At 38.6% G+C, this 24,765-nt stretch overlaps 1 protein-coding gene across 4 annotated transcripts; it reads right to left on the bottom strand.

The window, feature by feature from the left end:
* Positions 1-3,559: 3,559 nt before the first annotated feature.
* On the bottom strand, positions 3,560-21,492 carry LOC147867463 (agamous-like MADS-box protein MADS1). 4 transcript variants are annotated; one of them, XR_015529347.1, is made up of 10 exons: positions 21,253-21,492; positions 20,958-21,105; positions 6,323-6,372; positions 5,791-5,896; positions 5,502-5,543; positions 5,381-5,422; positions 4,918-5,186; positions 4,669-4,775; positions 3,970-4,021; positions 3,560-3,892 (listed from the first exon to the last, which is right to left on the bottom strand). XR_015529347.1 is itself a non-coding variant. In XM_087315248.1 (9 exons), exons 1-8 carry the CDS (start codon positions 21,432-21,434, stop codon positions 4,706-4,708), a joined length of 909 nt encoding a protein of 302 aa, XP_087171374.1. In that variant the 5' UTR covers positions 21,435-21,492; the 3' UTR covers positions 4,202-4,339; positions 4,669-4,705. The 4 variants fall into 4 exon arrangements, 1 of the variants encoding a protein (XP_087171374.1); XR_015529346.1 differs by having other exon boundaries at positions 4,684-4,775; XR_015529348.1 differs by lacking the exon at positions 5,381-5,422 and having other exon boundaries at positions 4,684-4,775.
* Between the last annotated feature and the right edge of the window lie 3,273 nt (positions 21,493-24,765).

Below are 24,765 nucleotides of genomic sequence, written 5' to 3'. Positions count from 1 at the left end.
TCTGTGCACACCAGTTTTCGTGATCCTTGACACACCTGCGTGGTTTTCTTCGACCATGAGCATCGATTGCAGGTTGAAGAACGACGATGGCTTCTCCCTTGTGTAGATAGCCGTCCGGATTGGCCCGTACCTCTGAGCTAGACCACTGAGGCAGATCTGTACCATCTCATCTTCATCCAACACCATATTGATGGATCCCAGGGCATCACAGATCTCCTTTATTTTGGTGGTGTAGTCAATCATCGTCATATCCTTCTATCAGATATTGTTGAGCTCTTCCCGGAGCTGCATCTTCTGGGTCATGGTACTTGTGGCGAAAATCTTTTTTAGATTTTCCTAGGCCTCCTTCAACGTCTTCACATCCCAAATGTAGCCCAACATCTGATCATGCACAGAGGATGCAAGGTAGTACAAGACTTTGCTTGCTCCTTGTTCCAAAACCGGAAAATCCTGATGTGCCAAATCTGGGGCTACTTCATTCACTCCTTCCACATTACTCCAATATCCGTGTCCAAGAAGATATTGTTGTATCTTGTAAGACCAGGATGCATAGTTACTCTGATCGAGCTTCTTCGTCGGAAGTGAGATTGCAATCCTTCTATCCATTTTCTTCTTGTTATTTATTATTACTGAGGTCTAAGGTTTGTCTGTGTTACATCTCGTGTTGGCAGCAGAGTATTCTCAACCCTCGCGCTCTAATACCATGTGAAGATTAGTGTGCAAAAGCCAAAACAGACACAACCGACAAACCTGGACAGCAACAGAAAACTCAGAGAACAATAGAGAGACACACACAGAGTGCCCGAGAGAGATAGAGAGAGAGCAAAACACACATGAACTCAATTTAAAAAATACTTGTCTCTCCTTTTTACAAATATGCTCAGTGAGCACTTTTATACAAGTTCATAAAGGACGGTCACAAGTATTGACAAGTACTTCAATGCTCATAACTGAGCTATTGACACTAATTCCCAAAAATATGCATATCTACTAGACTAGGATCATAGGCCTCTCACGGCCTACTGGCTCCACGTGGATCCAGTTCTCCGATCTGATCCAGGCCTAGCCGATCGGTCTTCACTCGATCCGACTCTCGGCCAATCCGGCCCATGTTGAGATTGCTTGCTCAACATAGAACAACGCTTTGGAGCACTAAGGACAATGATGGAACTACGACAAATGACCAGGCAGAAGAGAATCAAACAAACAATAGTGGAAGGAAAGTTGAAGACCGGCTTGATCGGATGAGCCAAAAAGGCAAAAGAATCTGAATGCCAAGAGGCCGAATATTCAATACTGAGCGAGGATACCGACTAGAGAGGAAACGATCGAGGGGCGAACGAACTTGAATACAGATCGAAGATCCTGCTAGGAGCACTAGAGCAAGCATGAGCGGAAAGCAAATGATCTACCAAAGGCCGAGAGTTAGAATCGGACACGAGCCAATTCTCACGAACGAGCCGATTCGGATAACATGCTATCCGGATAACTAGCCGAATAAGGCTAGAGCCCAACTTTACCTCTGCAAATTCGGCCGAATGCTGACAACCTTGTATGTATACTTGTAACTATAGATTAGATTTGTAGTCTAGGTTCATGGGGGAGATAACCCCAATTACTTGTATACATAAGAAAGAGTAGCCCTTTTACAAGGGAGTTTGTTGGCATAAAAGGTTGACTCCTTCCACCTTGAATCTTTAGTCTGAACACATCTTCGAGTTAGGGCTTGAGTATATAAGCTCAACCCTAACATTGTAACAACAATAATCTTGATACTCGGAGTGTAAGAGTTTCAGAGTGAGAAGGTAAGGACTTCCATTGAAGGTTTGAAACTATGTCCATCCTTTGTCTCTCTTCTTGTTTTACATATGTGTTGTTTGTTGTACATCTTAGGAAGGTCCTCATACGCATTCTTCCACATATCTATTCTTATACTTTCAGCATAAAATTCAACTTTAGTCATTGTATGTTGAACACTAGAGCTTCTACAAACTTCTAGAGAATGCATAGCTTGCATGCATACCTCCACCTTCTTGTATAAATACTTGGGTGCACCTTGATTCCGATAAAGGTGAAAAAGGTCAGTTACAAAAGCATAAGTTGAGTTTCAGTTCTCTTTCTCTTGCCTCTTCTCTCTCTTAGTATTTAGTCTCGTCTTGGTTTTGTTGTATTCTACTCGTCCGTGAGAATAGAGCTCAAAATGAGATCCCCATTGGCCAAGCTACATGCAAATTGCTTCTTTGACTCTTGCCTTTTTTTCTCCCATAAATGGCTTCACAACAAATGATGGTCCACCTTGACGTTCCTTTGGTGTATTAGTTTCTCGTTGCATACTAATGCCACATGCATTCTAAACAATGACAATCGCACCAATGATTTAACATCCTTTGATGTGGAAGAACATATCACTAGCTACCCTTTCATTGATTACACAAGGGAATAACCACCAACCAATCTCAAGCTACTAACATATAAAATAAGCATTAAAAAAGCTCTAACCTTACTCTTCAAACTACTCACATTCATGAGACTTAATGATCACCTAACCACAACGTGACTTACTCACATTTCAACATGCTTGCTAGAGAAACAATGGAGAGATAAGAAATCACCAATTGCATGATCAAGCTCTCATTAATTAGTAAAAATGATTTCAAGTCTAAGCTAAATAAGATGATTATGCTTATGGCATAATATTAAGAGGTCGAGAGGGAAAGTTATGCATTTAACATGCTTATAATTTGTCACAACTTTCTTGAGATCATTGAAAAGGTTATAGACATTGCCTTAATTATTCAACATTACTATAATTATGTGACTTTCATTCTAGGGAAAGGTATAAAGGTTTATACACATACAATTCTATGCCAATAAAAACTCCAATATTCATGGGTTTACTAAACATCAACGTAGCATGATATTGCATCCCTAAACAATTCATAAGTCAATTTACCTATCATAGAATTGCATTGTCATTTGCATACCTATATCTCTTAAAGCTACCTCTTTTCCCCTTTGTAACAATTCATAATCAATACTTGATATGTTCATAAGTAGTACATTGCACATCCACGCAGTTCATGTATAGCCCATTCTCGACCCATCTAGTATATTTGCAAGACTATGGATTATCTGTCTAGAAATTTATGAACAAACTTTAAAACTATAGATCACACAAATTTTGTACTTACTAAGATCACATCCGAAGTGCAATACCAAAATATTAGTGCCCTTGCTTCTTGGCAAGTAGAACTCATATTGAAACACTCATAAAAATTACAAAGCAAAAAGACACTCTTGGCCTGCTTGAACGTTATTTTAGGTTAACACCATAACCCTAGAATTTTTGGAGCAACTAGCATACCCCTTCTTAAGTTAAACCAACTAACAGTTTGCTGAAGGCTAACAAGTAGCAAGAAAAGAAAAAGATTAACCGCCATAATAATCAGAAGATGGGTTGAATCGTGAGCCTAATTAATGTTAGTATTAGGATAGTGAGCAGTATAATATTAGGATAGCTCCTATTACCACTAATATTCAAATAGTTAGAAGTCAATAATAAAAATCAACGTTTTGGGTTGCACTTTACACTAATAGCAATTGATGTTTGTTAAAAACCATCATAGCTAGTGAAGTGAATTTCTTATTCATTTAGGCTTAGCTTGCTTCAAAATGCCAATCAGGTTTTGAGCTTCTCAAAATAATGCTCATGTGTAATTAATAGATGGATAAATGAGCACATTATTCAAGAGAATGATGCATCGTTGGACACGGGATAGAAATAGATGATCACAAGTATTTCATGGATTCGTTAAGCATGATATATTGTATGAGACATGGAAGTCTCATGGTTAACTCATACAGTTGCTCATGGATATATCCTGCAATGGCCCTGCATAGGTCATGAACAGGTCAATCAGAGGATAAAACACTATTTCAAAAGCTTGTCATCCTGGATCCGAGACTCACCTCCATAGAAGTCTGAATTAAGTGCTATCACTTGCTCTCCAAATGAATAGGCCTATGTTAAGAAAAGATGAATTGATGAAATTCTTTCCACAATGAGGCTTTCCAATCATGTCACTTCGCACCAAAATTAGAATTGTTGGAAGAGTTATCTTCTGGATGTGCATATAAATATCTGCAATCTTCACTAATTTGAAAAAGGCATAACATTTCATCTAAATATAGTGCTCCCATATCAACGTAATGGACAAGATTGATCTACGGAGTTAAGGTCACATTATTTTTATCCACCTCTCAAACCTCCTCATACAGATTCACTTCAGGACTTTGAAATTGTAGTGTCATTGATAAACTCATTCTCTCATATCGTATCCTTATTAGTTATGAATCATGATATACAAGAAATCAGCAAGCCACCTACAATGTAGGAAAGTTATCAACTCTGAAATGTTGAACTGGACAGGAGAAAACAAAGTGTCATGAACCTTGCCGAGGTAGTTGATACGTTAACCACACATCGAAACATGGCATTGCTCAGAACTAGAGTACAGATTGGATCAAACCTTTACAGTAGATTTAGGGCTCATCTTACCATTCTTAAAAACTAATGAAAAAAACTCGTTTACAAGGTAAAGGAATTTCTGGTTGTTTTGCAGATGTCGGAAATAAAGCTTTCAATATCAGGTGCCATGTGAGCAATACATTTGCATTGCCTACCTTTTAATTGACTGAGATCATCTTAACTCGAAGTTAATTGCAACTCATCTCCATTGCCATTAATCATAACCGGATCAAAAGAACTGCTAAGTCTGCTTCAAAAAAAGTATCATACCAGAGTTAGATTAAAATTACATGTTATCAGCATTTGGAAGCACAAGAAGTTATAACCCTTCAATTAAAATTCCTTCTACGCAATGGACAGGTGAATGAAGGAAATGGAAAAGAAGATACCTGAGTTGCAAAAGATCATTATTATACGCACGTTCACTGTCCGATCTACCACAGCCAACATGGGAAGAAGAGGTGACGTCCATCATCATCTTCCCTTCTCCTTCTCCTTCTTCTTCTCCTCCTCCTCCTTCTTCTTCTTGTTCTTCCTCCTCTTCTTCTTCCTCTTCTTCTTCTTCCTCCTCTGAGTTCCAGTATGTTCCTAAGCTCGCATCATAACTACCGTCTTCTTCCAGATGGAGACCGTGATTATGAGATCTCAATTCCATCAGCTACAACATTTATGTGCACATTAAGAGAGAGAGGTCAACGTCTATTGATATTTGTAGACATTTATGTAGTGGATAAAGAGAAACAGATTATTTTTGCTCACATTCAATGCTTTTAAAATTATTTAGTACAGATTTAATTATTGAGTCGACCAAATAGGTAAGAGCCTGTATGTAGATATATATGAAGTTCTCACCTCCTTCCTCAAACTCGCATTTTCTTTGATAAGCTGCGTTTCCTGCCCAAATTATTATGTCATAATACGAAATAAACACACACACAAACATAAATACATGAAAAGCTTATGATTCACTAACCTTCTGGATCATGTTCTCCACGCTAGCCATCAAAAGTTCCTCCTGAATTTATGTAAAATTGTCAGAGGAGACGTATTTTAACGCAACTTATTTATTAGTACTTTGCCAAATCCGGGCAACAATATGGATGAGTCATATTCAAATATGGTCTTGTTAATGCTGAAGAAACAGAAACATGCATTCACAAGTAGCACACATAAAAGCATGAAAAAGGTCAGTACTTATTCCATGAGGCTTGACTTAGCGTTGACACGAAAGTTACCGAGTGAGGTTAAATATAACATGTTACCTTCATGTGATGGATATTTCTCAATCCATTTTCTAATTCCTCTTCCAACTTGCTAAGATCCTCATAGGATAGCTTCCGTAGAGCTTCCGTATCTCCAGTCCTCAATCTGTATACATGCATATGCATATTGTCTTTGTCATACATTAGTATTATTGCTCGGATATCTAACTAACACCAAGAAACATTAAAATGACAACATGGTCAAGCATTCATACAAAGAGTCAGACATAGGAAGGAATCCTGTTTTCTATCTTTTCACACAATGCGAAACTGTAGTGATCTATTGGCAAGGCATCACACACCTTTTCTTACACCAATGCAGTATGTCCGTGGTCACAGATCTCAATGTGAAATGGAAGCCCACATAGGGCATTTACTACATTGAAACCATGATAATCATATAACGAACATAGTCACACCAACGCATAAAACAATAAGTGAAACAATTGTGACAAGGTCTTGATGGTAACAAACCCTGATGTTCAAAACTGATAAGATATGGTAAGAACGAATATCTTGGGACATATAATACCTTTGTTGTAGTTGAAGCCTTTCCACCTCATTCCTCAGCATCATTACATCCTGTTTCACAATATAAATGTCATCTTTACATAACATTATAGAACTACCGGTAAAAAAACATTATCATCTTCTTCATGAATTTATAGAAATTTAACAGGCTATAACATCCACTCATGTTTATATGCACAAGCAAGAGGCTAGGGAGAAATTGATGTATAAAATAAAACAGGAAGATATTGCAGAGAGTCGTAAGACGTGGAGACAGTTCAGAAGCAATGCAACAAATATTACATATGATCAAAGATCATATGAAAGAAACCATGAAGTGTTCAGTTTCAATGGTGAATGCATTCCATAATATAAAACAATTTCTTGCAAGATTGTTGAATAATCATTGAGAACAAACCAGCATAAATACAAGTAAACAAAGGAAAGCTCAAGATTTTGAATTGAGATTGAAACTTCTGTCTCCAATAAAGAATAATCCAAAATGTCTTTCTGCTTTCTGCTTTTTTATCTCGGTTGAAGAGGTAATTATATATTTCTAGTTTCATAAACAAACAACATAATGGGCAGTGAAAGTCTTGTTTGGAATCCAACCCCCATGGCACAATTGCCAAATCCATTCTTCCACAAATTTGCATGCATGTGCAGATGCCAATATCAATTTATAGCTGATGTGAAGAGTCAAGGCGCTGCCCTATCTGTTGAAGGCATACTAATAAGTCCACCTCGGGACGTCAACAAAGAGAGTGCATTATAGTGGGCCATCTTTGTACCAAGAACATTTTGGGGGTTGATCCAATTTCTTTGATTCTCCAACTTAATGAAGGCTTGAATCACTACTCTTTTCCACTTTTATCAACATGTTCAATAAGGATGGTTCAAACCACATTTTAATGGGGGTGGTGTGTTTACAGTTATACCATGTAGTGAGTAGACCCTACTTGCATTTCACTACCAAAAACGATAATTTATTGCAATGTTCAATAAGTTCTTTTGATGGTATAAGCACTAAGATATTGTACATTTTTCCTAGAGTACTGTTCCCAAATATAGTGGACAATAGTCATAGGTTAGGACAATGACTTGGTCACTATTAGTGTTGCTCCCATCTCCACCTTGATGATAGAACCAATGCATTGCTACATATCGGATGTGCACTCCCTGGATTACAACTTCACACTTTTTGTTCATTAAGATATTTACTATATATTGATGAACAAGTCTTTGAATACATAGGAATGTGTTCTCTCCTAAAGATATCTCAAAATACTTGGCAATTTTCTCCAAAGAGCAAATGCAATTCTATATAAAGACCTGTATGTTCTTATAGGCTGCAAACCATCATCGAGCATTTCAATTCCAACATTTTCTTCAGTACCCTTTTGAAAGCCCACCCAACACATTAACCTTAATATAATAGTGCTCTTTTCATTTTTCAAGCATCTTAACCTTAACCTTTGATATCTTTTGCTACCTTTACATATATTTGTAGTTCTTTGTCTTTATTGTTATCATTCACTTTTATAAAGATTATTTTTTTGACAGCTCTTACCATTATTTTAGATTTGGGAGTTTGACCATTGATATTTAATTGTTATTATTTGATGATGTTTTAGCTTTTATGTACGTCATATTGAATTTGACCTCTTCAAATTACCTTATGATATCTATAGTCATTCGATAGAAAATTTATTAATTCCATCTTTAAAACACCATCCAATTTTATTTTTTGCTTTTCTAACTCTTATTATATTTTGTGTTACATTACTTTGTCTCTAGTCATTTTTTGTTGCATTACCCACTTGAATGAATGTAGTACTGGTCTTGCTTGAATGAATGTTGAATCCCTACATTCATGTCCACTCTATACATTCTAATCTCTACCGAATCTTCGTTAATTTTTGTCTTGTATTTGGTCTACGGATGTCTTCATACTTGTCTTCATTAATTGACATTGATGACATATTAGAACACTGAATGTGAGGTGATCATTTATGAAACCAAGGTTGGAGAGACACATGACGATAGGGTAGATATCTGGAGGACCCTATAGATACTAGAGAAGGAAAGGAAAGTGGGCCGCACCAAATGAAGTGATGCTTGAAGGTGAACACAAGATACCCAAAGTGGAAATCTTACACCAAGTAATTACACATTAGATCAGTTGAGAAGAGGTTATGCAACAATAAATGTAACAAGAGTTAGAAAAGCAAAACTCAAAATTACTGAATGCATCAACTTATAAATGATTTTATAAAAGAAAGCCATAAGAACATGCTCTAATAGCTAAAATGGGTAGAAGGGCAAACAAGGGAATACATCTTAAACTCCTTTCTCATGTTTAGACTTTTCGCACAACTATAATATAGTGACTATACATAAAACAATGTATAATGTAGATATATGAGAACTTAAGTTACAAATATAGTTAAACTTCTCTTCACAAAAATACTAACTTGGGCCAATTTAAGATGGAGAGAATTTTTTATTTTTTTAATACCAAAAAAGAATATGCTCCATTAGTTAAAATATACACAACTTTGATCCCTTTCTCGAGTAGGCCTTGCCTAAACTATCCTATCATGCATGAATGATCTCACTTATTTACCTTACACTTTCGCATGTGTCTCTAGCCATCCTTTCATACACATCACTTGCATTCAATATCCCACATAACATCTCGTTCATGCCCCTCTTTTAACTAATGGGACGGGGAACAACCATCTGGGTACTACATATTACCATCGTATAACCATTCCATTTGTTGTGGCCATCGATGTAGTAGACCACTGTTTTCTAAAACTCAGCCTCATTAATTCTGAAGCATCATCAATAGCATCAATCTACTCATATTGAGCTCTCCGTGTAGTTATTAGTGTCCTATATTAGCTTAATCGATTCAGCTAGACGGCATTTGTTTGCTGAAAAGACCCTGGTACACCTTGTTGTCCATATGCATCATATGATAATGGGTGTAAGCAGCGTCCATAGATCTCAAGTTTTTGCTTCTACGGAATAATTACACGAACGCTATTGTTAGTAATCAGCCGAACAGTTCCATTCTCCCCTCTGTACATAGCTTTGCATGTCTATCGTATTTCGCCACATCATCTTCAAGACAATTCTAGGAAGCATGTCCCTAGTTGAGGGTGAACGAACTAGATGACCTTCCGCATACAGCCGCTGCCTCAAGACATTCCCAAAGACAATGGGAAATGCTTTCTAACTCTCCAGATGTAGTACTATGTCTACGTTCTCCATTGGGGCCTTGACCCTACATCCCTACTAGCAAGGCTCTATGCACAACTAGCCATAAACACATCATTAGCTTGCAGTCATTATTGTCATGCCATATCATTTTCCAGAATTTATCTAGTCTCTTTTCACTGATGCCCTCCTGTATCCAAAATTAATGTGTTGCAATCTTATTGTGTTCTTGTTCTAGAATAATTTACCTCCCAAACTTCGTGCTGTACCTAAAAAATTGGATCAGCTTTGCCCCCTCAATTCTATCACAAACACAACAAGCATAGACAAGGACAAAGCACAGATGATGGGGTTAAGCTCGACGGATGAACTTGGAGCTAGATGTGACAAGGCTAGGAACTCTAGATGTTATGAGCGACGTGAGAGCATGAAGACAGAAATAAAGATCAAAGAGACAAAGATGAGACGAAACGAGAATACTAGATTGATGTGTCAATGATTGGTGTTGAATCCCTTAAAACGGTTACACGTATTTATACTATGAGTCGAAGTACATGCATTACAATATTTGGGAGAATATTCTAGAACCCGCTAGTTCTAGAACTTTCTAAAAACTTATAGAACTTAAAATAGATAATCTACGAATAGTCTATTGACATATAGATAACATGACCATATATTTGGACGTGTCGGTTAGAACACAACACTTGACTATATATAAGAGGTCAACAATTCAAATCTTGACATGACACATTTTCCTCCCCTTTACGGCCACCTTTTCGAAAGCATGGTGTAGGGGTGAGTTGAGAGAGAAAACCAAGTACGTTGAGGAGTGAGTGACTATGAGCAATCCTCGCCAGAAATAGGAACACGAGTGAACGTGAGCAACCATGTTTGGTCCTCACCGGAGACTTGAACACCAAGGGGGTGAGTGACCATGTACGGTTCTCACCAAATACTGGAACACCAACGTGAGCATGGGCGACCACGTTCGGTCCTCATTGAAGATTGGAACAGCAACGTTCGTGTGAGATGGTCCTCATCAGGAACTGGAAAACCAACGAGCATGAGCGACCACGTGCGAGCCTCACCGGAGATTGGAACACCAACATGAGTGAGCGACCATGTGTGGTACTCAACGAAGACAGGAGCACCAACGGACGTGAGCAACCATGTGTAGTCTTCATTGGGAACTGGAACACCAACGGACGTGAGCAACCATGTGTGTAGTCTTCATTGGGAACTGGAACACCAACGGACGTGAGCGACCATGTGCAGTACTCACCGAGAACTGGAACACCAACAAGCGTGAGCGACCAATACGGTCCTCACCAAGAATTGGAACACCAACGGGCGTGGGCGACCATGTGTGGTCATGTGCAGTCCTCACCGGAGACGAGAACACCAACGGATGTGAGCGATCATGTGCGGTCCTCACTAGGAACTGGAACACCAACGGATGTGAGCAACCATGTGCAATCCTCACCGAAGACGCGAACACCAACAGATGTGAGAGATCATGTGCGGAGACGAGAACACCAACGGATGTGAGCGATCATGTGCGGTCCTCACTGGGAACTGGAGCACCAATGGATGTGAGCAACCATGTGCAATCCTCACCGAAGACACGAACACCAACAGATGTGAGAGATCATGTGCGGTCCTCACTGGGAACTGGAACACCAACGGACGTGAGCAACCATGTGCGGTCCTCACCGGAGACTTGAACACCAACGGACGTGAGCAACCATGTGCGGTCCTCACCGAGAACTGGAACACCAACAGGCGTGAGCGACCATGTACAATCGTCATCGGAGACATGAACACCAATGGGTGTAAGAGACGATGTACGGTCCTGACCGAAGACATGAACACCAACGGAAATGAGCGACCATGTGTGGTCCTCACTGGGAACTGGAACACCAACGAGCGTGAGTGACCATGTGCAATCCTCACCGGAGATGCGAACACCAACGGACATGAGCGACCATGTGTGGTCCTCACCGGGAACTGGAACACCAAGGAGCATGAGCGACCACGTGCGAGCCTCACCGGAGACTAGAACACCAACATGAGTGAGCGACCATGTGTGGTCCTCACCGAAGACAGGTCTTCATAGGAGACGAGAACACCAATGGCAATGAGCGACCATGTGCGGTCCTCACCAGGAACTGGAACACCAACGGGGATGAGCAACAATGAGCGATCCTGACTAGAGACACGAACACCAATGGACGTGAGCGACGATGTGCGGTACTCACCGAGAACTAGGACACCAACGAGCGTGAGAGACCATGTAAGGTCCTCACCGAATACACGAACACCCATGGATGTGAGCCACCCCACACGGTCCTCACTGGGAATTGGAACACTCGACGAAAATGACGATTACGCAAAGTAGTATTGATGACGACAATAAGAGGGTTGAAGATGATGATGTCGAAGCCAAAGCAATGAAGGCAATGATGTTGACGAAGCAACTTTGGAAGCAAAGACTTTAATTATGGTAATGATGGAAGCGGCGAAAGAGATGAAGAGGATAAGAAACATAGAGATCGAGATGTTGAGGTTCTGAAGAAATACAAAGACACGTATACAAAGGATGATAGAAAACACAAAGCCAAGGATGAAGGAGATAGGAAACGCAGAGAAAGTGACGAAGATAATAAGAAACACTTCGATTGAGATGAAAACGATAGGAAACGAAATGAGAAGGATGACAATGACAAAAAATGCAAAGATAAGGATGTGGAAGCTGATACGAAGTGCAGAGATAGAGATGTGAAGAATGAGAAGAATCTAAAAGACAAAGACAATGATGAGAAGAAACTAAGAGATAGAGATGGCAAGGAAGATAGAAAACAAAGGGATGTTGATAATAATAACTCTAGAACCAATGACAGTGAAGATGGTAACTCTAGAGGCAATGGTGATGATGAAAATGGGTAATGCTTCAAGTTGGAAGGGATTCAAACTGTCACAGACACACCAACGCTAGACTATGATAAAGTATAGATGACAAGGCTACGACCATAGCTCCTAATATTCGCATACGTCCAATTTATTGGACGTACACAAACGTTTGCAAACGTACGCATATGATATTCGTTTGGCCTTTTTTTTTGGTGACCTTTTTTGGGTTTATTTAATTTTTTATATTCATAATTCTTTGTGAATAGAAGTGACAGTCTGACACACACACACACTCTCTCTCTCTCACACGAGAACTAACAGATCTCTCTCTACAAAATCTAGATATCTAATATACATATTACACACTCCCTCGCACAGACAACCCATAGCTCCTCTCTCTCTCTCTCTCTAGAATCTAGATATACACTCAACCATTGTCTCCTCACACATGCAAAACAAGACTTCTCTCTCTAGACCACACACGCTCTCTCTCTCTCTCTCTCTCTCACACACACACACACACAATATGTACACCATATGTATATATAATATATCTATGTACTGCGTATGGATTTCAATCATACTTGGAGCCTTTTCACGTATGAGTATGATACGAATATAGGCGTTTGAGTATGACACGAATGGGACGTATGGCTAGAACTATGGCTACAACCGATAAGATTACGAACGTGGACCTCAACGTGATAAGGGTAGAAACTCAAGAAGTTGGGAGCAATTAGATGAGGAACTTAAGACGCTAAGAACAAATCTTGACATCATTGTTGTCATGCCAATGACATATATTGCCCACTAGAATTTGATTTGCAATCACAATCTTGGCCACAAAGGATAATTTTATTGCATTCCACCATATTAGCTTCGTTTTTATGTTGTCCACTAGTAAATTTTAGTTTTTTGCTCGATCGTATAGAGTGAAGTATGCATCGTCAATATCAACTAAGTTGTCTTTACTTTTAATCAATCACAAGGGTGACATGGCCAAGGTCAAGATGATCCACGCCTACTTGACAGTACATTGCTATTGCTTGCTCAATATTAACCCATAGATCCCCTTTCAAGTTTTTCAGTTAAGATCCCACTTACGCATTTCTTGGTATTGATTAAATTAACACATGAGTAGGCATAAAGCTAAAGAAAGTTATGATTGCTCTTTATTAATAAGATGGTTTTGGCAAGAAGTGTTTGACAACCACCATCTTCACATTTTAGACCCTTACACATTATAACAAGTAGCAGGTTTAAGGTTTGTTATTGTTAAAGATTTGAGGTTTGTGCTTGATATACCTTTGGGCTTGTCCCTAATAAACATTAAAGGGAGTTATTTTTCTTGTTAACAATTAGTGTTTCCCCAAGAGAGGAAGAGCACACATGCCTGAGTCAAGGCTTTTGTACAGGGGGTGAGAGAAGGGAGGTTGCCAAGAAGATAGTCGTAAGGTACGAAGTTAGAAATCAATTAATATTTTTGCCTTAAATGGAAAAGAACATTTGCCTTCAGTAATTATCCAGAATGGAGGGGCTTTAAAGCTTGATAGGGGAAAAATGGCTTTAATTGGTCAATAGCAAAGATACTAAGAGAAAAGCCATATAAGGAAACAAGTTAAGACCAACAAGGATCATGACTTGTACGTGATAAATGGCTTTAATTGGTTAATAACAAGGATAATAAGAGAAAAACCATACAAGGAAACAAGTTAGGAGAAAAAAGGGTCATGAAACATATTTAACAATAATAAATGGAACGAACTGACAAGAAAAGTGATAGGTTTCCATGAGCAATGTACAATCTATGGAAATTTCGTCACCTCTCTTTCAATCTACAATATTTGTCTTTGGCCTAAATGGAGAGGGTAGTGTATTGTGGTTTTTGGTAGATCTCAGAGCTAAGAAGAAAGTAATCATCTCCTAATAACTATGCCCATGAGAATATTCAACAGTTTCCCTCTCCACCAGCATTATCGTTCTACACTAACCCATTAGGATCCCTATTGTTGGCAAATGGGTTTCCTAGTTTGTATTGGATACTCCAAACTATCTATTTCTAATGCTCTCAGCTTGCTGCAAGCCTCATCAAACTCTACTTTCCATTGCACAACCCAAATTGTATATTCTCTCTCGAACCTCCATGTGCAGTATTCCATAATCATGGTTCGAGCAACTCATGTAGTTTTAATCCTTGGCCCAAGTCATATATTCTAGAGCAACAAACAGTAGCCTATTGTTCAGCCTTCATTTCTACAAACTTTGAATATGAAGCCGTTTGTTATGCTTTAGCTTTGGGTGATTTGGTTACAATATCGCCCAATGGAATTGTGTCAGGAATTTGCGATCGCCATGCTTCACAGTGATTATTGGACCTGCATCTTTCTACCACAAATTCCATTGCTTCATGGCCACACCAACACCTCAATGTGCAATATTATTATTCGCCTGAGCATGTGATCATTCGAGACCTTCTCACATAAAATTACTTGGAGCTCCAATTCACTGTAAGATAATGTCTTTACATGGTGCCATTAGTAAGAAGTGTCTTTACTTCCTGAAATAAATAGTCTTCAGATTTCCTTAGACATCAACCTTGCTATAGTAACACTTTATTCTTGCTTCTGTAAGTTGTTCCAATAACAAAGTTTTCTACACCATGCTTTGTAATTGTGTTTAACGTCTTTGTTGCTGTCAGTATTTCAGGTTGAAAGTTTCATTACAAGATGTATTTATATGGCACAATACTTGTCTTTCATGCGATTACCAATCAAAGTTTCTCTTTTTCTTTGAAACCCTATTTCTACAAAAATTAAGTATTTAATGTAAGTCCATTTATCGTAAACTCACCTATTATTGTTTTGTGGCAGTAGCTAGATTTGTGAGGCGCCATTTCCTCTTGGTGTTGATACTGCTGCCTTAAAGCTTGGAATTTCAAGAGGAGTAATAATACCTTGGGGTGAAGATTTCTGCACAAGACCAACTCCAATTAGTGATCCATTTTTCATTGGAGGAAACACATCTCTTGCTTCTGAGATGAATGGTCATGTCGTCAACCCTATGGATATCAAAAGATGTATAATTTCCTTAAGTAATAGCAAGGTAGAGGAAATAGGTGATACTATTGGGGGAAACCTTTGAATTACTGGATTGAATATCTATTTTTTATTTTCTGTTCACAATTTCAAGGAACAAAAACATAAAACCCCATAGTTTCATCTGTGAAACAATCTTATTGATCAGATCCTCAAGAAATAGACTTTTCATCCATCTCTGAAGAGATTCTGAACTTCTAAAAAGGTTTCAGCTAGAGCTAGCATAAACATTCTGACCAAGCTGTTCCGCTTAGAGCTCTCTCTCTCTCTCTCTCTCTCTCTCTCTCTCTCTCTCTCTCTCTTTTCCTTGTTTTTTTCTAAATTTATATATTAAAACAATCATGAAAGAGATGTGTTCAGGTTCTCAACCATGGGCAGAGATAATTTGTTATTTTGTGGAGAAAGTGGGGATACAACATGGTGAATCTCTCTCTCTCTCTAAGCTGGCTCTAGTTATTTATAATCTATTATGGCATCAACATAGATTTTGGGTTCTCATCATTAGTACACCATGTATCAATTCTCCTAGACTACATGCCATATTGATGTGTTGAACCAACAATGTCACGATTGCAATACAATGGACATATTCATGACCTCCACTATAGACCAATTGACTCTCTCTCTCTCTCTCCCATTGGCAATGCTCCACCTTCGGACTTTCTTTTTCTTGCATTGTCAATCCTGAGCAATCCCTAGACATATTTCTAATGTTATCATAAAACCTATCAATCAATCTTTCTTTCTGAGAATGACAATACAGTCTATAATTCTCAGTTTCATTTTATAATTTAGTAGGCATATTAAGTGGAACAATATTCCACTTAATATTCCCATAAATGGAACAATAATCTGAGTTGTAATGTATAGTCGTCGCATTTAACATTTCAGACTTCTAATGGCCACAATCAATCTTTTGTTACTTATGATTTCATAAAAGAACATGTAGAAGGGTGAGGGAACGGTTGAAGTCCTAATGGCGGGTCATTATACATTTGTTGATCACTTGTTACACTTCTAAGTTTCCATTCATTACAGGTAAACTATTGTGAGTTTCTAACGTGGTGTAAGAGTGATCATGGCAATACAGGTGTTCAATTGAACTTCACATCATCTCCTTCATTACGACAGTTGCTTTTGATGCAAAGTCAAATTTTTGTAATAACCTCACAGGGCTTTTCTACAATGCTTTTGCAAAGTCTAGCAATCATATGAAGATTCAGGAATTGCATTAATTGAAGATAACAATTCTAAATCACTGAACAATGTATCAGATTAATTGGAAATACGCAAAAAACAAAGAAAACAAAATATGGAAGTTGAAGGTGCCAAGTATGTTTGATTCTTATGCATACTCTCGAGGACCATGTTAAACGAGAGAAAATTGTAAATCCAAATAATCCAATGTCTTTGCTCTCTACAGCTGCAATGAAATTCCAGCCATGGAAAAGGAGAAATTTAGACAGCACGTTTGAATTAGTTATGGGAAAATTCCATTTGATCACAATGTTTCAACACACTTTTTAGTTGGTGATAAATCAGAGCTCAGATCGTTCTACTTCCCAATCAGTAAATGATTTTGGCAGGAGGATAAGGCGACATTTCTAACACAAGCTCATGGAAGGATTATAAGTGGCATTAGATGGAGGGAAAGGAGTTGGACTAGTGTAGAGTGTATTTGGATGTTAAGGGGAGGAAATTTCATATTAGTGTCTGAAGTATTAGAAGAAATTCTAAGGCAATTAACAGTTGATTAACCAAAATGGTGTAGTGATTTGTTGAAATTAAGCCATTATTGGGATAACTCAACGGAATACTACTGCATGATTCCTAGTATATGTCCACGAAGAAGTATTCATGGAGCAACCATAGGGTTTTCAAACACCCAATTTGAAAGAAAACCTTTTGCAGAAAGTTAATCAAATTCTAAATAAAAAAGAAGAATCTAGTATAAAGGGCTAGATTCCTCACTGAAGGCGAATTTAAGAGTTATCTAGTGGAGGCACTGCTCTACATCAAAACATCAGCGTCCTAATGGCATGAATAAACGAGCCAACATAGAGCCAACTCTAAGTATGATCATTTGCATGGATTGCCATGATTAACTTCGAAAAATCCTAATAATGTATGTGAGGCGTGCCAGCTTGGCAAGCAATATAGGGATCCATTCCAAAACAAAAGGAACATGAGTAAAGGCTTCTTGGACATCATCCAATTAGACATATGGGGCCCGGCTCAAAACGAGACAATCAGTGGGTATAGGTACTTTGTTACCTTCATCGAGGATTATTCACGGCATACCTATATATGCTCGATGAAGTTGAAAAGGTCTTCTCACTTTCTCAAGTTAAAGAATCGAGTGGAAAACGAGACGAATAACAAGACTCGATGCTTACGAATCGATGGTAACCAAGAATACTTCTCAACTGAGTTCAAGGCTATTCTAGAAGAGAAGGGGGTTCATTAGGAATTCTGATGCCGATACACCAGAACAAAACGGAGAATTGCACAATTCTTTAGATGGCCCACCCCATGCTACAAGAGAAGAACATGCCTAAGATCTATTGGGCAGAGGCATCACTTACAGCAATGTATCTCCTCAATGGGTGCACACTCGAGGGTGTCCATGACATCACCCCTCACGAGAAGTATTTAGGGAAAAAGGCAGACCTTTAGCACTTTAAGGTTTTTGGCAGCATCATGATATGTCAGTGATGGTTTACCTTGAGCTTCATGCCTACATCCTTGACATATTTGATAATACTGAAAAGATTTTTTCTTTTATATCATTCATGTTCTTTTAAATCATGTATGAGATTCCATCTCATACATGCAACCACATACCTAACATGTGGGTTGAGCTAATAATTTATGTTTCATGTAGAGCATAAACCTATTTCTGTTGGTACAATTATACATAGCATATAGATTATATTAACTAAGAGCGTACAAGTCCTGTAATATGGCATGGGTTAGAATAGTTTATTGCTAACACAACAAATGACAATAAAAAGTTTAAACATTATCCATACGCATCACTCTAACATACAAGTGAGTAGGTACTCCTATTAGATGTGTATAGTCAATGGTTTCATGTGTAACCAAAAGTATAAACCCTAAAATTTTACTTAGGTGTATTTTCTGCATATTGCAGATTGCTGTGCTAACATTGATAAGCATCAACCGTTTCATTTCCATTACTCTTTCAACTCAAGCTCTTCTAGCCAATCATCAGCAAAATGTAGAGCTAAATTTGCATTCAGGTTGTAGAAGGACCTCACAAGGATGTGTAATTGACCAATCAGTCGGTAAGCGGCACATAATACCACACCGTTTTATAAAGTTAAGCACAATTGTCTATGTATAAATCATATTACATCTTTCTTTGCATACAAGAGGGATTTTGTAGACTTATTTGACATTTTTACTCTTAGTAGGGATCTCACAATCCAGCAAGTGTGTAAACGAAACCTCACAGTTTAAAAAGTCTCTAAAATTAAAAACTCAATAGTGATCTTGATGGGTACTATCAAGATTGTGATTGAAGCATGAAATTGCGATCATGCCTGAGATTTTCTTGATCACATGTTTATACATCATGGTAGTCAGGCAATTCATGGACATATAGTCAAGATATCAATCACATACAATTGAACATAGCAGAACAGACTTGAATTGCATTTGAAGCAATCAATGCCCCCATTGTCACAATCGAAGATATGAGGGTAGAACCTCAGTCAAATGAGATGCCATAAGTAGAGAAATTTTTAAAGATTCGGTATGCCATTGTTATTTTGTTCATGTATTTCATATTTTCTTGCATATAAGTGAAGGTTTTAAGTGCCAAACTCACTACAACAGAATGGTTGTTTCCATCAGTCATAGCAACATTTGGTTCTATGGTTGATATTGATAAAAACACCAAATTGAAACGTCTCTAATGAGTCTGAGTAAATCTTCACTACTATTTTCTATGTGCGAGAAAAATACTTTTCCAATTCATTCTATCATATCATTATATTCATATATGATATTTTCCAAGTTTTTGGCCAATACGTCAGAAATACTTGGCAATAAAATCAAAACATTACACGCTCTATATCAGATGCTTCCCCGTTACTTTTGTAAAGTTTAGTGCCATCTTCCAAAAGATGGTTTCATATACTAAAAATTAAGTTCACGGTAAATAGGTGTCCAATGAGAGTCTAGAAAATTCACCATTGCTAATGCAAATCCATATACAGACACACAACAAAAGTAGTAGATTATTTACCCTTTCATCTTTTGAGCTTGCAAGCCTGACCTTGCATGCACTTGACAAAGATGACTGGTAACAGATAACAGAGTAACAGGAATCATGTTTTAAAGGGTTGGGAACCAGTGATGATGCATAAGACCATTTCCTTGGGTTTGAAACGTGTTTTCAATTTAATTACAACCATGCGAACCCACACACATCCATAGCATGAGGTTAATAGTCTGGTCATATTTAGGGACTTATGCATGCAAGTAGTTGAATAAACAAGAACTGCAATTGTATATGTAAATGCAGGCTTGTTGTCAAAGCAATTACTGTATATTCATTAAAAGCAGCAGTGAGAAAAGTTGAAGCACTGATACAAGACATTTGCCAAACATATCTTGCAAAATTAACGCCAAAAAAACGTGTACATTCCTGAAGAGATCCCATTATATTATGCCAAAAAACGTGTACATTCCAAATGGCCCAATATCTCTTGCTCATAAAATGACTCTTAGTACCAGGATTGACCATCCTCAACGCAATGGGACTTGACTGTCTTGCTGTGCTTCTTATCCTGTGATGGATCCTCAGTGACTTAGTTTATATTTAGCAGCAACAGTTCTTCAATCGTTTATCTTGTGCATATAATCTCCACCACCTTGCTGAGTGTGCATATCATATAGTCAACAAAAAATCAAGGGACCTAGGTATGAACACCAGCTTGACCCTCAGACTGTGCCATTGACTGCAGATGACCATTACGACCTAGAGCAACTTACGTCAGTAATTTTGACCCTGATATTGTAACTGAAAGACCCTTTCAAGTCAGTTGATTGGTGGTGATCTTTCCCTTGCTCATATCGTTGGACTGAAAAGGGCCCTAGTAAGGTACGTCATTTGTTATTGCTATGTGTACTTATCCAAACCCTATTCTATGATGGAAAAACTAATATACTAGTATGGTCATGATAGGATTTCTTGAACCGGAGGTTGACTGAATCGGAGAAATGAAGTGTTGTGATATGACTGCAGTGACTCATTATTCACCACAGCTATTTCAAACTTCTTCAACGAAAATCTCTCTCTCTCTCTCTCTCTACCTTAAATTCCCACAAAAACTTGAAAGGTCAAAATGTTGAGCCCAGAATTCAATAGAAGTTGAAGGCAAGGACTCAACTCACAGGATGAGTAGGCGGGGATGGCAGCTGGCGGGAGTCCAGGGAGGGCGAGCGCAGCAGATGATGATGATGATGATGATGATGATGATGATCATGTGCAGGACGGTGTTGGGTTTGATTCAGGTGCAGCTGAATGATATCTTCCAGGCGGCTGAAAGAAGAAAGAAAGAGATGGTGATCAGTAGAATTATTATTCAGGGGAAAGAAAGAAAGAAAGATGGGTAGGGTTTCAAATCACTGCGGACAGGAGGAGGATTAAGGAGCATAATAGATGGCCTGACGGGATGGACGGCAGTACCGGGGATTGGCGAAGTGGTAGAGCTTGCCGGAGCTGGAGGAGATGATGAGGGCCACGTCGGCGTCGCAGAGGACGGAGAGCTCACGCGCCTTCTTCACCAGGCCCACGCGCCGCTTGCAGAAGGTCACCTGCCGGCTGGTCGCGTTCTCGATACGCTTGATCTGGATCTTGCAGCGACCCATCCAACACCCCTCTCTCAGAGTCTCTCTCTCTCTCTCTCTCTCTCTCTCTCTCTCTCTCGCGCTCGCGCACTGTGTATGTCTCTGTCTCTCTCTACAGCTAGCGTGCCTGTGTATCTGGTCTTCTGTGCGTATTTTTACGGCTTACCTTTTTTCTTTTCTTATAGAGAGAGATGTGGTCTTTCTTATGGTTGAATGAATGAATGAATGAATGAATGAATGAATGGGGAGGGGGGGTTTGCGCCCGCGTGCTAAAAAACAGGGGAGTCTTTCGTTATTCGATAAGGAAAAAGAAATGGAATTAAATGGGGGTAGGGTCCACGTGTCTCCATTCCACCGGTGGAGGCCCGTTTAGCTGTACCAAAAAAAACAACTTTTCCTCCCATTTCTATAAAAGGAAGCCTTCCTTTCTTTCTCTTTTGGTTTCTTGCACCACTCACCCCATTATTATTGTTAATTTGTTTGGCACGTGATTTAATACCCCTGGACGCGTGTCACCACCTCTTTCGTTTCGTGGTCCACATTTCTTGGGGGAACGATTCTCGTTTTTAAAACCCAAACAGTAAATAAATAAATAAGCAAAAAATAAATAAAAAAGATCACATCGACATAAATAATAATAATAATAATAATAATAGAAAAGAAAAAGAAAAAGAAAACAGAGAAGAATCATGCAGGACATCTTCAGGGTATATATATATGTACATACATACATATTATGGACGAGGCGAACGAACGGATGGAAAGATTTGATTCAAACGTCTCAAAAACGGAGGTTTTTTTTTATAAAGGAGTTGAAGACGTGTTCCCGGCAGACAACCTATATATAGTTATCAGTGACTAGCATAAAGGGCTTCTGGCCCAAAACATTCAGAGTTGCTTTAAACGCCATACATAGTTTCTTTCCTCTATACATACATACATACATACATACATGTCTTCTTCATACATACATACATATTTACCATGAATGACAAACTAATTCACATTATTAACCCACGAAATGACGTATGTTTGATAGACGTCTCTCTCTCTCTCTCTCTCTCTCTCTCTCTCTCTCTCTCTCTCTTTCAAAGCTCTCTGTAAGTTCACTCCGGCCATCGTTTTCTACGTTCTATAGCTCGTTGGAAAGCTCTTTGAGAGAGCTTTCTAAAGAATGTTCATTTACTGAATTCCGTTACCGTGGCGAGAAGTTATGAGCATTTTCATCCGCAGCCATCTTTGCCCCACGGTTCCTCAAACGGAAGGTAGATTTTGAAGCCCTAAGTCGAGTGAAAGGTACATTCTCTCTCCTTCCCTCTTTGCCTCTCTTTTCCCGTACGGTTTATCCCTACAATGGCAAATACTCGTAAAACCGCCGCAAAGTTTGGGGGTATGATTGATAATGAGCCGAGATCACCAACAAATCTCGATTCTAATGCAATGGACAAAATGCTTATGAGTCACTTGATTTCTCTTCAAGAAACCATAAACAAGCAAGGTGAAGAGATTAGGATGTTAATGAAAGAGAATACTAAGCTCCAAAGTGTTGTCATTGAGAATGAAAGTCTTAAACAAGTGGTTGCAAAACTTCAAGAAGAGATTCAAGAATGTAAAAGAGCTTCATTTGAAACAAATGAGCGCCTTAACAAGATTGAGTTAAAGGAAGCATTAAAAGAAGAAAAATTGGATACGATGAGGCGGGATGTAAGTGAGATGAAAAATGTATGTACAACGAAGTCATGGGCCGATGTATGTGGTGGGGATGTGTTATCAAACTCATCTAATATGCATGTGATGCATCAAGAGAAGAATATAGAAAGCATAGATGTCCGAGAATTGAAAGAACGCGAACGACGATCAAAGAACATTGTCGTCCGTGGGATTAAAGAAGAGAGTATGGAAACACCCGCATCCCTTGGAAAGGCCATTGGTGAATTTTTTAGCATGCATTATGGGATGTCAGATGTGAATGTATATGGGGCACACCGAGTTGGGAAACATGGTGTTACTCGCTCCGGAGAAAGGCCTATTGTATGCACAATGACAGATGATACAAAGCGGCGGATCATACTCGAAAATAGTTGGGTATACCTCAAAGGTACACAATGCTTTGTGAGTGAAGATCGTACTATCTCACAACAAAATGCTCGTCGTAAAGCATATGAAGAAAGATTGAAAAACAAGGTTAAGGATGTGCCTAAAGATGGAAATGTAGGCAAATAGGGACACGTGATCTATGAGACTAACCCACGCCTTTTACGACTATGCTTTTGGAATTGCAATGGATACCCATGGAATGTGGGATTTGGCATAGAGGAGTTCACCAATGACTCGGATATCACACTTCTTGTTGAAACATGGGAGCATGATACTCAAAGGATTCAAGGTTTAGGAAACTATAATGTACACTCTTTGATATGGAAGAAAAATCCAAGACAAAGAAGAGGACAAGGAGGGGTGGCATGTTTGATTAAGAAGGAAATAGAGAAATATGTGTCAATCATAAAAAATGATGAAAATAAATGCTACATATGGCTCAAAATAGAAACACCTAATGATTTGCCCACTTTTGTTGTTGGATGTTACATTCCTCATCAAGATTCTAACTTTTATGCTTGTTTGGATAAAGATCAACCGTTTGCCAATCTAGAAGATGATATTGCTTATTTCAAATCCAAAGGGGAAGTTATTGTCTTTGGTGACATGAATGCTCGTACAAGAAGTTTCCAACTTGATTCACAAGAATCTTTCATGCCACATATCTCAAGGATGCAAGAGGATATGCAAATGTATAACCGCTCTTCTAGCGATGAAAAAGATCCGGACCAATTTGGGAAGTTACTCCTACAAATGTGCAATAGTACCGGATTGCTTATTGCAAATGGTATTTCCTTATGGCCCAACACTAATGGTTTTACATGTAGAAAATACAACGGAAATAGTGTGATTGATTATGTGCTACTTTCCGAAGGTATTTTGGATCGTATACATAAATTCTCACTTGGTGAATGGACACCGGAATCAGATCATAGGCCTTTATGTATTGATCTCAAATGTATGCATAGGTTTGATTGTGAGAAGGCTATTGAAGATAATAAACAACCGCACTTGAGCATGAACCTTAAGCGAGCACCCATGTATTCCAAGATGGTTGAGGATATGTTACAAATGACAAAGATACAACATGGTGCCACACTAGAATGCAAATGGGAAGCTTTCAAGAAAGTCATTCTCTCATGTACAAACAAATGTTTTTCGACCAACCGCACATCTTGGAAATGCACCAAGAAACTTAGGAAAAAATGGTTTGATAAAGAATGTCGTGAAGCTCGAAAGTGCCTTATGGTTTTGG

Source organism: Azolla caroliniana, unplaced genomic scaffold, assembly GCF_043228905.1.
Source record: "Azolla caroliniana isolate FFs.n. ecotype wild unplaced genomic scaffold, voAzoCaro1.0.p SCAF_2, whole genome shotgun sequence".
NCBI classification, from domain to species: Eukaryota; Viridiplantae; Streptophyta; class Polypodiopsida; order Salviniales; family Salviniaceae; genus Azolla; species Azolla caroliniana.
This window is presented reverse-complemented; position numbering and strand designations above follow the sequence as displayed.